Source organism: Falco punctatus (assembly GCF_963210335.1).
Source record: "Falco punctatus genome assembly, chromosome: 9".
Taxonomy (NCBI): Eukaryota; Metazoa; Chordata; class Aves; order Falconiformes; family Falconidae; genus Falco; species Falco punctatus.
Genome location: NC_137589.1, coordinates 32,440,204 through 32,454,799, shown reverse-complemented (window position 1 = coordinate 32,454,799; position 14,596 = coordinate 32,440,204). Strand labels below are relative to the sequence as shown.

Genomic DNA, 14,596 nt, shown 5'->3' with positions numbered 1-14,596 from the left:
GAGAAGAGAAAAAGAAACAACCTGTAATTCATGTTTTAATGACAGGGGTTCTTTTTTGGTTTTCCCCAAAGAACTGGGGGAAGGATATTACTTTGAATATATCTTGCTTCCTTTAACAAGTTGTTTTTGACTAAGTCTGCCTCTCTCTGCTAAAATACAACAGTTTTCATTCTGGCAGCATCAACCTGCTCTACAGAATATAAAGCCCCAGTGAGAATAGACCTTTAACAGGAATTTATATCCCAAGTCTGAAATGTGCACTTTATGTCTGTTATGATCCCTGGGTGCCTGTTAAGGGATTACTTACATCTTACCATCCTAAGTTTCTTTCCATAAACAAATGAAACCTTTGAGTCTGAGGTTCAAGGAATATGTTCAGATGAAACATGGTTTAACAGCTCCTTGGAGAGAAAGAGATAAGGTGGGAAAGTGAAGAATTGATGACCTATTAACTGTTTCAATTTCCCACCTTGAATTATTGACAACATGTGACATTACAACCTTACAAATTACTGTCTATAAACAGCTCAGAAAATATGACCTTTGCATTACAATTGGTCTCAAGATACCTTCCAGCTTATTACAAACAGCTGCTGCTGGCATATTTTGTTGCAGCTGGAAGGGGTGAAAGAATGCAAGGAGCTGAAGAACTTTCCTTGTATAATCAGACAAATCTCAAATGACAAAATGTACTGGGTAATGGCTGAAATGTCTCTTTGAGACTGTGCTAACTTCTCTGGAGTTTTGATGTCATCTAATTTTCAGTAATAAAGACATCCAATTAGTTAAGGTCAGTTGTCCATACATTCTGCCCTGTCTTTTTGTAGAGTAGGTGGTGATTCTGTTCATAGATGCTAGAAACCCCTATGTTTCTATTCCTCCCACTTCCTTGGCTGTGGTGACCAGTGAGTGCAAGCTGAATGGATGGTTTGTCTCATTTGTTCGTGGCAAACCAAGTGCTTACTTTGTTTTGTTGTTCATGTGATGAACACACAAACTAAAGTAAGTGTTGTGCTGAATTTGGCCCTGAGATTTCTGCTGATCTGGGAGAAGCTGAGAACACAAGGACTTGATTTTGCATGTTTTCTTCTTAGCACTATTGAGGGGTAACAAGTGACCACATTAGTGTTGGCAGCCAGAGAGCTCATAAGCCCTTTCTGAATCCTAGGCCTGAACCATATTAATTTCTAATTTAACTCCATTAACAAAGGGTTGCCATAAGATAAGACCTACCATGTTTGTCTGTGGAGTGATGCATTTTATTGTTATTTGTTGGTGTAAGATGTGTAGGGAGTGCTAGGAGACTGTTTTCAGGAGACCCAGTATTTGGAAGAACAGATGTCCCCAGCACAGGGCAACAAAAGACTGTGCTGAATAAAAATAATCCTTGCACCAAGCTTGTTTGTTTTCTCAGTTTCTGGGAAACATACCTTGTGTCTGTTAGTGTAGTGTCAGTCATCATCAACTAAAGATCAGTTGAAAAGGTCTATGTTCCCATCTGTGTTGATGCAAAAATACAGTAGCATTATAGAGAAGGAGATGGAAAGCTTGAATTTGACTCATGTTGTGTTAGAGCTAGCCAGAGTGGAAGCTGTGATTTAAAGTTAGAGCAGGTCAGGACCTTATGAGGTCCATCTCTCCATGCATTAAAGGACAGGGAAGAATGATTTAAAGAATGAAGACCCAAGAGTTCATCAGAGTAAGTATTCCCTCCTTGCCTTCCATAACAAACGCTCAAACTCTGCATGCTTGATGTGTGTAATAAAACCAACCTACATCACAGAGCTGTTAGGAGTGATCAATTAATATTTTCAGGGCACTTCTGGGACCTAAAGATGAAAGGCACTTATGGTCATAAGTTTTACTACCCCTGCTGCCCCAGGATGAAAGTTTTACTTGAAAGATTCAATTTCTTCCCTGGGGTGAGAGGGAGGCAGTCTATTATTCAAGGACAACATCCTTATCTCTGTTGTAGTTGCCTGGTGGCCATGCAACATCACTCAATAATTCTGTCAAGTGGTATCTTTTGCTTGTGACAGAGTGCTAAACGGTGATTTATTGCTTGAATACACATTGCTTTGATGAAAGTGATTTGTTTAAACAACAGTAAACTGCTAAATAAATTATTCATTGCATGCTAATTTTTCATTTTTATATTCTGTAGTGAGCTCCAGGATAAGCAATATGGGTATTGCATATACCACATGAATCCCAGTTTTTTTCGGTTGTGTGTATCCACCTACCCCCAGTCTTCCCCCAGGACATAGTTCCTTTCCCAGGGAAAGACCCCTAGTTTCAGCCTTTCTCAGCTTTGTTGCATTTTGTGATATTTTTTCTCTTCATTCTTTCTTCAGGCAGTTGGGTGAATTGTGTTCCAAGTGGAGGCTTAGATGACTGGACTAGAGTTTATGGGTATTTCTAAATCCTTTGGAAACTTTTGCACCATAACCAGGAGGGTGCCACCATAAATATAGCTTGCAAAGTAGGATCCTAATGGCCGAGTGACATGTTTTCATAAAGTCTCTTCTTGCATGCTCCTTCTTTTTCCAAGTGCTGTATGCTGCTCTCGCTTAGCTGCCGGTGGCTATGCTGGAGCACTAGTTTGCATGTAAGATCAGGTGTCTGAGAAACTTCAGAAATAAGTTTTTAATTGTAGATACGGAGGCTTTCCAAATTTGCTTCAGAAATGGCTTCTCAGCACTTAAAAACTTTGTCCCTGGGCAAAGCCCTGAGACTCTGGAATGTCTCTTGACTGTTTCAATAGCAAGCCCGAGAGCAGGCCAGGCGCAGAACAGCTTAGTGCTTTTCTCCAGTTCACCCTTTCACCCTTTCTGGGTGTTCACTCTATATCACTGTGTGTTTAAGCAAGAACTGCTGATTGACAGTAAATATAATAAGGAGTAAGAGAAGAAATTTCCTTCCAAGTAGTTTAGGGCTTCAGCCTCCCTGGTCTTAATTCTGAAATAATCCCCCGAAGATTTATGTGGGTATTCAGTGAATTGGATAAACAGAAGACTGCATTTCCCTCTTGAAACACGAACAGAGCCCTCATGCTAATGGCTTTTAAGCATCAATGCAATTATAGTGTGTAATCGATTCTCTCTATACCAACTTCTGTCTTCTGAAATGAAACCTTGTCTCTTTCTTAACCATTTGCCTTTGTATTAAAACATTTCAAGATGACAGGCAGTATTTTTGCTTATTTTTGTCCTCTTTCCCCTCTTTCCTGCCTACTTCTGCCACTGGAAGAAACTCTACTATTACATTTAATTTGGAATCTGATTATCTTTGCTTTTTTTTCCCTACAGTAATTTACTCCCTGAAATTTCCTTTTACTCCTTTTAATTTATTGGGTTTTGTGGGGGTTTTAGTTCATTAATTGTGTGTGGAGCTGCTCAGAAATATTTCCATAAAATAGATTCTCATTGAATGAAAGGGGAATTTGTAAAAATGGATTTCAATGTTGGAAAAAGGGTTCAAAGCAGAGAATTATTTCCTCTTTTTATGTTATTCAGGCTGTCAGTGGCTAAGGCATTTTTCTGGAATGTGGTAGACCTAGGCTTGGGTCCCCATAGAAGCCAGGAGAAGCAGTAACTCAGTGTGTTGACCTTTGGGCTTTAGCTATTACAGAAACAAAATTTCCTTCTCTCTACTTTGGTGGTGGTAGTATTTTAAATTCTTTTTAGACTGTAACAAATTTCTGTTTCATCTTGATGACAAGCATGATGAATGGAACTATCTTTAAAAGATTTGAAGGAGACAGATGCCTCATTTTGCCTCTATTTATTATAATTCATATTGTTGTCTCCTTTAAAAGTTGTCACTGTGCCAGGGACCCCTGTAAGCTGAGTATAATACAAACTGCCATACATCTTGCTCTACAGAACAAGATGCCTTACAAGACTAAGAAAGGAAATACTAGTATCCATGTTTGGAAACATTTGATTTCATGCCTACAGGTGGTTTTTATACATGCCAAAAATACAAATAACTATAAGGAGATTTAGACAAATACACAAGGGCTAAAGCTACCTATGGTAGCTATAAGAGCAAAAGAATTGTCATACGTGGCCATATTTCCTCTCCAACAGTGGCTAAAATTGCATGCCTGGGAAAATTTGAACAAACATTGTACTAGAAATACTTTTATTTAATTGATCTCAGTGCACATTTCTTCCCTGAACTTCTCCTATTTCCCCTTGAACTGATCCTACTCATGTATATGTAGTATTTTGAACGTCCCAGTTCTATTTGTTGTGCTGGGTCTTGTGTACTCAAAAACAGTGAATAATCAAGTCAGGACACTCGTGACTTTACAGATGTCTTATCTCCTTTGTTGTCTCTTTCTTGGATTGAGGGCTGGTGTAATTTCTCACTAAAAGCCAGACCATTCCATATCTTTGATCATCCTTACTTGATTTCTCTGATTCTTTTATTATTTGGAAAAATACTCATAATTTTTGAGTTAGGAAGTGTGATCTGATTGCTGACAGTTAGTAAGTCTCTTCATAGACGATTTTTAATGCTTTCTCTCTAAACTGCTATTGCCTCCTGTCACAGATGGGATAGTGGGCAATATCGGATCTTTTTTCTCTCCATTGGATGATGCAGAAAAGTGAAGGGATTTTTACTTTATGGATCTTTTATAATGAAGGCACTGGTAAATGGGGAGCTGGTAGTCCAGTTGTGTAACCATGTGGCCATCCTCTATCACCACATTTTTCATCTCTTCCTTTGCCTGCTAATGTATTTTATATAAGGGAGCCTGTTGATCTGCAGTCCAGGTGGAAAGCAAATCACAGTGTCTCCATCATTCTTGGTACTTGTATAGTTGTTAGAGACCCCCATACTTGCTGCCTGGAACAAAATTGCTAAATAATAATAATAATACAAAGAACAAGATTTGTACAAGTAATTTGCCCCAAATAATGAGTTCTCTTGAGTCTGTCTTTTTTATTCATGAGCAGCCTGTAAAATTCTCAATCATGAATTATTCAGACTTATTTGTGAATCTGTTCGAAGACATTTCCTCACATAGCTGCCTCACCAAACAGCTCATTGAGAATATTCCTGTGTTCTGGTTGTGTTCCTTGGGGTTTTTTTTTGTTTGGTTGGTTGGTTGGGTTTTTTTTCCTCCAGTCCTAAAGTTCTGTGCTGTATTAGGAAGGTAGAGATGAAGAAGGAAACAGACAGGTGTTATCCAGTTATTCCTAGTCTTTGATTGAACGGCGCATACTCTCAACCATTGCAGTTTAGCCTGAGAAACATGGTTTTATTAACATACAATGTGTAAGAAAGCTTCAAGTCTTTTAGCTTCTTGCTGTATTATAGAAGACCAACAAGCTTGTGAAAACTTAATTTAGTGCTTCTTTGTTATTGACTTATGTTCCTGCTAAGTGGGCGATGGAAAGGATCTCTAGAGTTTAATGAGGGATTCATGGATCACTGCACATTGAGGTGTACTTAAAACTGTCTTGATTGTGGCTGGATATTTGTTTCTCTCTTCCTAATTAGAAGGCGGTGTGACAGTTTCATCAGGAGAGCCTTGTAAAGGATAGTTACACCATTACCATTTTTTACATCGCTATAAGTATTACAATTCCTTATTAACTGTATTTTGTTATATTGAAGGACTCCTTGTGTTCTGTGCCTGTGAGAGCCAGTCCCTATGCCTAGATATTTGCAGCTTGTAACAACAGAGCAACTAAACTGCACATGCAGTGTTTTGAGTCGCAGAAGCTCTGTTGCATGCACCTTGCATGGGTGGAGAGCACCACAGGAGAAGGAAGCTCTTTTCTCAGACTGTGGCACAGCCTGAAGATCAGTGTGGAGTGTGTGGCTGGCACATGACTGAAATTCGAAGCTTTCTGTCAGGTTATTAGTTCTAATACAGGGCTAGTGTTGGAGTTCATGAAGACCCATCTCAGTTATCCTGTTACAGAATTTAATATGCTCCTAAGACTGGCTTGAGACAGAAAAATCTGTGGCACTGGATAAGAAGTCAGGATAACAGCATCCTGAAGGCTTTTGTTGAGTGGCAGGGGGGAAACTTTCCTTTTTTCTTTCTGGGACTTCAGTGGTCAAAAAGAGCTATCTGGTCACGGCACTAACAGTCTATAGAAGAAACTAATTCTCAGACTGATTCAGAAAGCTGTTGTAAGTGGTTTGCAGTCAGGTGTTAGAAATATTTTATCAAATATACCATTTGCACCACTTTCAAATGATTACCACAATATGATGAGTAAGGAGCAGTCTGTACACAATTAATGCTGAGAGCTGATGGTGTGCAAGTCAAGAAAGCGGACTATTGATTAAATGTTTTTTTAGTTCTGTGGACAGCTGCAGTTTTGACTGAAACAGATGCAAACATGCATGCAAAGCATGGAAGTCTGAAAACATTAAAACAGCAGTGCTGCTTTTGTGTTCATAAACAAAGGCTTGTTGTGATTTTGAAATCAGCATTTGAATCCTGTAGGGAAAATCTTTCTGGCACAGTTTTAGGTCAGTCTAGGGGTAACATTATAAAAATCAGAGCCCAAGAAGTTATAGTGAACACCTTTAAAAATATGATTGTGTTTTCCTGTCTGAAAAGTCACCATAGAGCTATAAAAGTTGTTTAAATTTAGTACCCTGTTGTGCTGGGGGTGGTGGTGAGAATACAGATGATAAAATGTATCCCAGGTGAGAGCACTGTTGGTGTAAATGACATTGAGTTGGATTATCACAGACCGCTTTGCATAGTGAGTCTTTAATAATGGTGATGAAGCCTCGAATACAACGATTGTTCCTGTCCATGTTATTGTTTAGCCCAGCTTGAGTAGGTATGGACATGTTTTAACATAGGGTTCATGTAGGGTTCCTAGGAATAAATTTGCAATTGTTAGGAGCAGGGTGAAGGGTTACAGATCCCTGACCTAGTGTGCCATTAGCTGTCTCAGGTACTGGTTTCTGTGTAGCTGTGGCAGAAGATAGGTTGGTGTGGCTGGCTGGCTTGCTTTCTGGACGTGCAGTAGCAGCAGCACAGTTACACAGCTGGAGTGTATCCTGCTGCTTCCTTCCCAAGGTGTTATGAACCTGATCAGCAGCAGTGTGCAGGCTTCAGTTCGCTACCTTCCTGGCCAGCTAGTTCAGCACTGTTTACTGAGACTAAATACATTTTGCCAGAGAGAACAGTTCGGTTAAAGGTAATCCTTGCATTACATTTGGAACTAGCACTGCAGTAAAGGATGAACTTTGGTCAATACCCTGCGTGAGCCTTGCTCGATGCAGTTGTAGACCAGCTGAAAACAAACGATGTCAAGACAAAGATGTAAGCCAGTACTAAACCTGGGTCAGAAGCGCAAGGAAGGGTGTGATCAGGCAGCATGGACAAGCTGAATGTAAGCCAAGGTTGGTCTGGGAAAAAAATTGACAATGCTTACTCTAGAAATTTTTCCAAGATAGCAGAGCGCCTCCTAGGGCCTAAACAGAGCCCTGGGGGCAGGGCAGTCTCTTCTGTCCAGCCACTGATTTGCATCTTGAAACATGTAGGTGGGCCTTCACATCCCAAGTCTTAAAAAGCAATCACAGATCAGGACTGATTAATAAAGTGCATTTTCCTTGAAAATGCTGTTTTGGTTTGAAGAAGAACATAATGGTGTCCACGATGCAAATGTCCTGTCCTTCCTAGCATAGCTGCTGGGAACTGGTTTCCTTTGGGAGACAGGTGCACCAGGTTTAAGTATCTTTTCCCAGGTGGGTGCTAATGCAACAAGCCTTCTGTCCATTTCTTGCCTGCTGGGACTTTTCCACTTTGTATAAGTAACTCACACATTTTTAGTGGTATACCTCATGGTTAGTGCACTCACTGGGGATGTGGTGAACCTGCTTTTGTTCTGAGCTATCAATGCAGAAGTGATGAAGTTTTGTCTCTCTTCTTTCCTGCCTGCTGTGGCAGAATAACCCACTTCAACTGCTGATCCTAATGAAGAACAGGCTTTTTGAAGCCTTGCCTTTCTATGCGATAGAACGGGTTATCTGTATTCACAGCAGAGCCAGCATGACTGGATTTTCAGCTCCTTTTCATTGTATCTCTGGTTTGTTTGTTCTTTTCTTCTTGCTCTTGTTAGCTTGCATTGATTGGTAAGTGGTAAAGAAGGGAGAAAAACACAGGCCCACAAAACAAAAACAAAGGAAGAAATAAAAAAAGCGAGACAATATTTTTCATTTCATTACTGTGCTTCTTTGCAGCCCCTATTCTGACATTTAGAACAATGTAATATGCATGTCTCTGTTCATTAGGTTCCTCAGTACTACATAGTGACAGCCCCGGGGAGGGAGGGAAGGGAAGGAAAAGAAACAATCTTAAACATGAACTAACCTTTGCAGGCTAAATAGCAAAGAAATGAGAACAGCAAAGGAGAAATATGTTTTCTGAAAAAGTAAATATAACCAAAATCATGGCCTTGCATAGGTTATTCAAATATGATTACAAGGGGGAAAAGGGAATACTGAACTGCAGGGCAGAAATAACATAATTTTCTGCCCAATGACTTGTTGGTTTTGCACATATATGTTTGAGCAGATCTATTGCTAGTATTTGAATGACAGTAAATGACACAAGGAGACTCCTGAAACTAGAGGAAGGCTTAAAGATATTCAACAGCTGATACAGGTCTAGAAAAGCAAGAAAACTTCCTGTAGGAAAGCGTTTTGGAAATAGATATCTCTGCTTGGTGAGGATATCCTAAGCTATTGCCCAACAAACTGGTGCATGTGTCTGCCACAGTGTGGTGTCAAATACAAATATTATCTCGAGGATGTTAAATGCTAAGATTTTATGCTAAATTTACTAAGAAGCCAGGATATAGCAATATTATTTAGGGTTCTAGATGTAGCTATTCTGCAACTAACATGTATTTGGATGGGCCAAGGGATGTCGCTGCAGAAGGATTGTTAGAGCTGTATCAAATAGAAGTATGATGAGAGGTAGCTGGGTCCCCCCCTCCGCTCAGTTCCAAGAGAACTACAGCACTCTTAAGATCATGTGGATTTTACTGAAATTTCTGGAGGAATAAAAAAGAACAAAAGAGACATTTCAGCTCTGGAAGTGAAATATTTTGATTCTTCTATTGGGACTTCTAAATTTTGTCATTTCATATTCTTTTGGGGATGTCAATTACAATTTTTTTCTCAAGTGAGGAGATTAAAATTCTCAATGGAGTGTTCTTTCATAGAAGTTTTGAGATTTGTGAATTTTGTTCAGTTTCCAATAAAGGGTAGAAATCTGAGTAATTTGTGGAAAATAATTCTCAGTCTATTTAGCACCAGTAATCACACACTGCTAATCTTAGAATCAGGCTAATTTTATGGAATACTAATTCTTGGGTTTTACAAAAGGGGAAATTGTTTCTTGATTTTGTATGAACTTCCCTAAGACTGTATCAGAGAGTGGCAAAGAATTTGCGGGGGGTGGGGGGGAACCCCACTGTTTTCCCTATTTAGTCATTCCAGTTTCTATTCCTGCTATCTTCAGGTCTGCTTCTAAAACTGCCAGATGTCAAAATATTCATTAGGGGAAACATTCATTAGCTGTTTACATCTCTGTTTCCTCTGGCAAGCAGAGGAGAAGAGGGCCAAGAGAAGACAACAAGGCTTGGAAAAAGATATAAGCAACTGTCCAGCTGCTTTGCAGATTCAAGGGAGGCTTGAAGCCAGGGGTTTGTGCAACTCCCACATGACATCTCCAAGCAGGTCTCCGTGCAGGCTAGTGCCGAACCTCATTGAGCTTACTGGTACATTTTGTCAGGAAAGTTCTTATTTAGAAAGACTTTATGCACACATCCGTTCATATTCCTTCCCTCCCCCAATTTTTATTTATTTGTTAAGTAGGGGATTTATAGACCCATTCAAAGGGTGCTGTGAGCGATGACAGTGACAAGGTTCTGTATCTGGAGCAGACAGCTGCCCTGCAGTGACCGATAAGCATTCCTGGGAGGGTGGAGATTGCAATTTAGCACTTATAAAGCCTTAATTCACACAAACCTTTGTGTAGCATATGTGTCTGCTGCAGCTCTGCCATCTGATGCCTCAGCAGGCGGCTGGCGCTTCACACGATGGCTGCCTCTTCAAAGAGGGACCCTCTGGACTAGAGGGAAGCACCCCCTGGGCAGCAGTGGGGTTGTGTGTTTTGGGGAGCGAGGGGGGTGTGTGTCCATGTCAGGGTGCCCTGGGAAGCAGAGCTGGGGGGACAGGGCTGTCGTGTGAAGTGCCCTCGTGGTAGCAGGGGATGCATGTTGTCCTCTGGGTCCTGGGCAAAGGCGGGAGTTGCTGTGGGGCTGTTTCCGAGAAATGTGGTGCTCAGAGGGTTGGGATCACTGTAAGTCAGTCCCCAGCTGCCACAAGGTGGGTGTTGCTGGAGGACACGGTGGGTCTGGGGTTGGTGGTCAGGGCAGCTAGAGGGGCCAGGGGTGGCTTGCTGCTGTGGGGCCATGGGTCAGGGCTGGTGGGGCACAATATGAATGATCCCCTGCAGAAATTGGGACCCAAGGACAGGCTGGGGTTTATCCAGGAGTTCAGGGCTGGGCTGGGCTCTGTGTAGGGGGCTTGGGGCAAGGCCCTGGTCTGCTCAGGGAGCCCCAGGGCTGCCCTCTGCATTGCCATGACCATGCACCTCAGGGCAAGGGGCAGTGCAGGCCGGTGGCTCCCCCACAAGACAGGGCCTCGCAGTGGGGCCTACCCCACGCCGGCGGGGGAGCAGGGCAGGCTGCCAGCAGCCCTGCTCCTCCACAGTCCTGGCTTCTTCATGGAGCCACTTGTGCTATGTCACTGAAGTACAAAGCTGGAGTGTCTCCCCCCTGCCTTGTCTTCCGCCTGATGGAGTTTGCATTTCAGTAGCTTGAGTTCGCAGCCAGTTATTTATGGATAGCAGAAGGAGGTTGTCATTTGGGATGTAAAGCAGTAAGTGGGCATAGTGGAAGCTGGAAGATTAAAATGGCAGTAACTAACAAGGGAGGCTGCTTTTCTCCTGGAGAGAGTTTGGTGATGGCCAGCCCTGGTAAACAACTGTTTTTTCAGCTGCCCCTCCTGTCTTCCCCATCACCTGCATGTGACCTGTGTTCATGCAGATAGGAAATGCTCTGCGCAGCCTCTCTACATGCTGCGAGTGATTTAACAAGTTGTGCTGCAGAAACAGATGCCTGTCAGATGTGTGTGTTTTGTCCCCGATACCTTTCTCTATTGCAGTAGCTATGTGCTCACTTATACCTTCGGCTCCCACATTACCACACTTTTTCTGTTCTGTCTGACGTGTTGAGCATATTGGAAAGAGGCAGTTCCTGGTGTGGCTGGTTCGGGGCTATAGTTGTGTAAGAGGTAGGATGGCTTTTGGCTTTGGAAATGGCAGTGGTGAGGTCTGTTCCTCTCCCCCAGTGCAAGCAACCAGGTAGCTATTCCTCTGCCATGCTGGTGCCATCTTGCACGGGGACAGAATTTCCTCTAGTCCTTTGCTTCTCTGCCAAATTGGTTGAAGTTGGTGATGTTATCAAGGGAGCATGGGGATGTGTATCTGTGAGCCTTGTTTCTTAGGAAACTGGGCTGAAAATAATAAGAGATCTATAGATCAGGGGGTTTGTCAGATAAATGTTGTGCCTCTTTAATTTACTGTGGTTTTAATGGTCTAGAGAGGAGGATAAAATATGCAGTGACCTGGCAGGGAGAAATGCAAAATAAATTAGTAGCAATAGTAATGGTCTATAGTTTATGTTCCCAAATGTAGGTCTTGTTAAAAGAGCTCATCATCTTGAAAGTGAGAAATTATTTTTTTAAGACATTAACAAAAGAGCAGGCTGAAATGTTTAGCTGGAAATTCTTTTTGCTAAAATTGCTTTCCTCTCCGCGATAAGATATTTTTATTTTTTAAGTGTCTCTTTTGTCAGGAGGGAAAAGCCGTTTATCAAAAGGGCTAATAAAACCTAAATTCCTAAACCTGGAAACACTTGCATTCTGGCTAAATCTAAAGTTTTCACTGACATAGGAAGTGTTGATTGTTAGAGACATTTGGAAGTCCCTAGTTCAGCCTCTTACTCAAAGCAGGATTATCACCAGCTATAGATCAGATCAGCCATGACTTTGTATAGCCAGGTCTTTAAAACCTCCAAGGATGGGGGCTTTACAGGTGTTCTGGGTAGCCCATCCCAGTTTTCCTTATGGATATTTTTTACCCCTGATGTCCAGTCTGAGTCTCCTAGGCCAAAACTGGTGATCATTTGCTTGTGTTATATCATCTGCTGCAACCAAAAAGAGTTTGACTGGAGACAGGCCAGTGGGTTATCTGTGCATCACAACTGTTAAAAAGATCAGCAGTTTCAGTGCTTGTGAAACAGAGCAAAAAGTAATCACCATTTCTACTGCATACAGCAGATCTCATCTTGTATCCTGAAACATTATCTAGTATGTCAGCTTCTTCCCACTGCAGTCTGCCTCCTGGGGTTAAGGGAAGAACCTGTTGGTGACATTATGCAGAGGAGCTGAGCAAGAAGAGGTCCAATTGGCTTAACACATATTTCTGCAAATACTTCCCATGTCAGTTTAGGCAAATGCTTTTAACAATTCATTCAATTATGTTAAGCACCCATTAAAGTAATCCTAACTCCTCCCTGGGGTCATTTCAGTTCTATGAGATTGTAATTGTTTGAGACTAACCATGATTTCTTCTTTTGCCTTCAGGTGATTCTAATTCTGACAAAGCTGTATGACTACAACCTGGGAAGCATCACAGAGAGCTCTCTTTGGAGGTATGGAGAGAAATTAAGTTAATAATTGCCACCTTACTTAAATAGGAAGAGCCTGATACAATTCTTTTATTGAATTTAATTGGATTTTTTTAAATGTGCTGGAAGGTTTGTAGCTAAACCCTCAGTGTCTCGCTTCTATTCTTTCATACTCAGGGACAAAGAGGCTGAAGACTGATTGTCTTGTTTCAGCTAGATAACATAGTTCATGGATGTGCTATCATTTGATTTCCTCTTGTCCCATCTTATTCAGAATCAAATCAGCCAGTGGGTTTATTTTTAGGAGAACTCAACAGCCTTAAGTCCTTGTTTGTAATGAAGGATCTTATGGCTGTCTACTGCCCAAATGATCCTTATGAAAAGTCAGTCCTACTAAGACTGAGTGAATACCTATGAGCAAGTATTCAATGTCTGTTTATTCAGAACTGGTAATATTAGAACCAGGTAATTGATTTCCACTTGTGTGATGTTGACTGCTAGACTGATTTATAGGGGATGCCTTGATACTTTTACGATTTCAAAGCGTATCATGCATTCTGTGAACCAAAGGAAAGAGCTGTCAATGGTCTATTTCTTAAGGCTGTTACCTGGATTCAATGAGGGCAGATGGTGCCTGTTTTTTTATCTCTGAAAAGACGATCTGAGGGGTGTTTACTTCATGTGTCCCTAGTGGTACTTTCATGAGGTGTAATACATGAAAGGGAGGTTTTCTTGTGGTCCCAGCTGTGAAACTTTGGTTGGAAGCCTAGGAGTTTTGTATGCAGGTCATTGATGAAGGTGGACAGGCTACCATCTTGATGCAAGAAAACTTTGGGTATGCAAGAATGTTAATTTGGAATGCAAGAAAACTAACACTTCTTGTTAGGATGAACTTGTTTTGATAAACTTGTTTAGGAAAGGGTTTTTTTTTGTTTCCAAGGAAGAATTTTGGGTTGGAAGTAGAACAAATAAACTTTCTGCTCAAGGAACTGAGCAGGGTTTTAAGAGGATGATAGAGGAGGGATTTGACGTCAACTATATTCTGAGCACAGGCTAATGCTATACCCCCTGGCTTGAAGAAATAAATCAAAAAGAAAAAAAACAAACAACAAAAACCCAACAACCAACCCCAATCTAAACCTCAAAACCTAAAGAAATACAAAACTTTTAAGATTTGTTCTGAACAGCAACAGGAACACTCAAAATTATTAGTGTTGTGTGGGATTGGATAAATGGTTTGTCGTACTGCTGGGGCGGGGGGGGGGAGTAATCAGATCTTTCCATTTTGTATATGTTGCTGCTGTGGCTTGAGATCAAATATGAACCTATTTTCTCTACTATCTTTGTCTGTACTATGGTGTGCACACCATAGTAAAGGGACTTTCAGGACTGTGGCTTTGACAGTGCTTTTCTGCAGGGGCTTTGGGCTAGATTGTTTCATTTCTCAATGGTTTTGAGAAAGGCTATTCATAAATATGATTTTTTTTTTTAATTTCCTATTGCTACCCTCAGTCATTTAATCCTGAGAAATATTCAACCCTGTTTCATCAGTCATTGGGGAAGATATGGCATTTCAGCATGCGGAGGCACCTCCTTCCCCATTACTGACGGTGCTGAAGAACTACTTTACTCCTGTTATGCAGTGCAGGCTTGTGGGGAAATACTATTTTAAGACTGAATATAGGCACGCTGCATCACAGTGGAAAACACCCTTCTTGTTGAGGTGTGTATGAATGTGGGCACAAAATTGTGCTGATGACCTTATGTTGTCTGTTTCAGAATGCGTTTCTGTGGAGCATGCCATGATGGCATAAATTTTACCCTAATTAAAAAATGAATGGGCTGTG

General features: G+C 41.3%; 1 protein-coding gene across 4 annotated transcripts in view; it reads left to right on the top strand.

The window, feature by feature from the left end:
* SORCS1 (sortilin related VPS10 domain containing receptor 1) overlaps positions 1–14,596 on the top strand; it is a 317,456-nt gene that overhangs the window by 80,026 nt on the left and 222,834 nt on the right. For 3 of the 4 annotated variants that reach the window (XM_080403462.1, XM_080403461.1, XM_080403460.1), the window contains exon 2: positions 12,706–12,773. The exons of the other annotated variant lie outside the window; for it this stretch is intronic. In XM_080403462.1, coding sequence (XP_080259588.1) covers positions 12,706–12,773 — 68 coding nt within the window. The remainder of the gene's footprint in view (positions 1–12,705; positions 12,774–14,596) is intronic. 4 annotated transcript variants of the gene reach the window in all.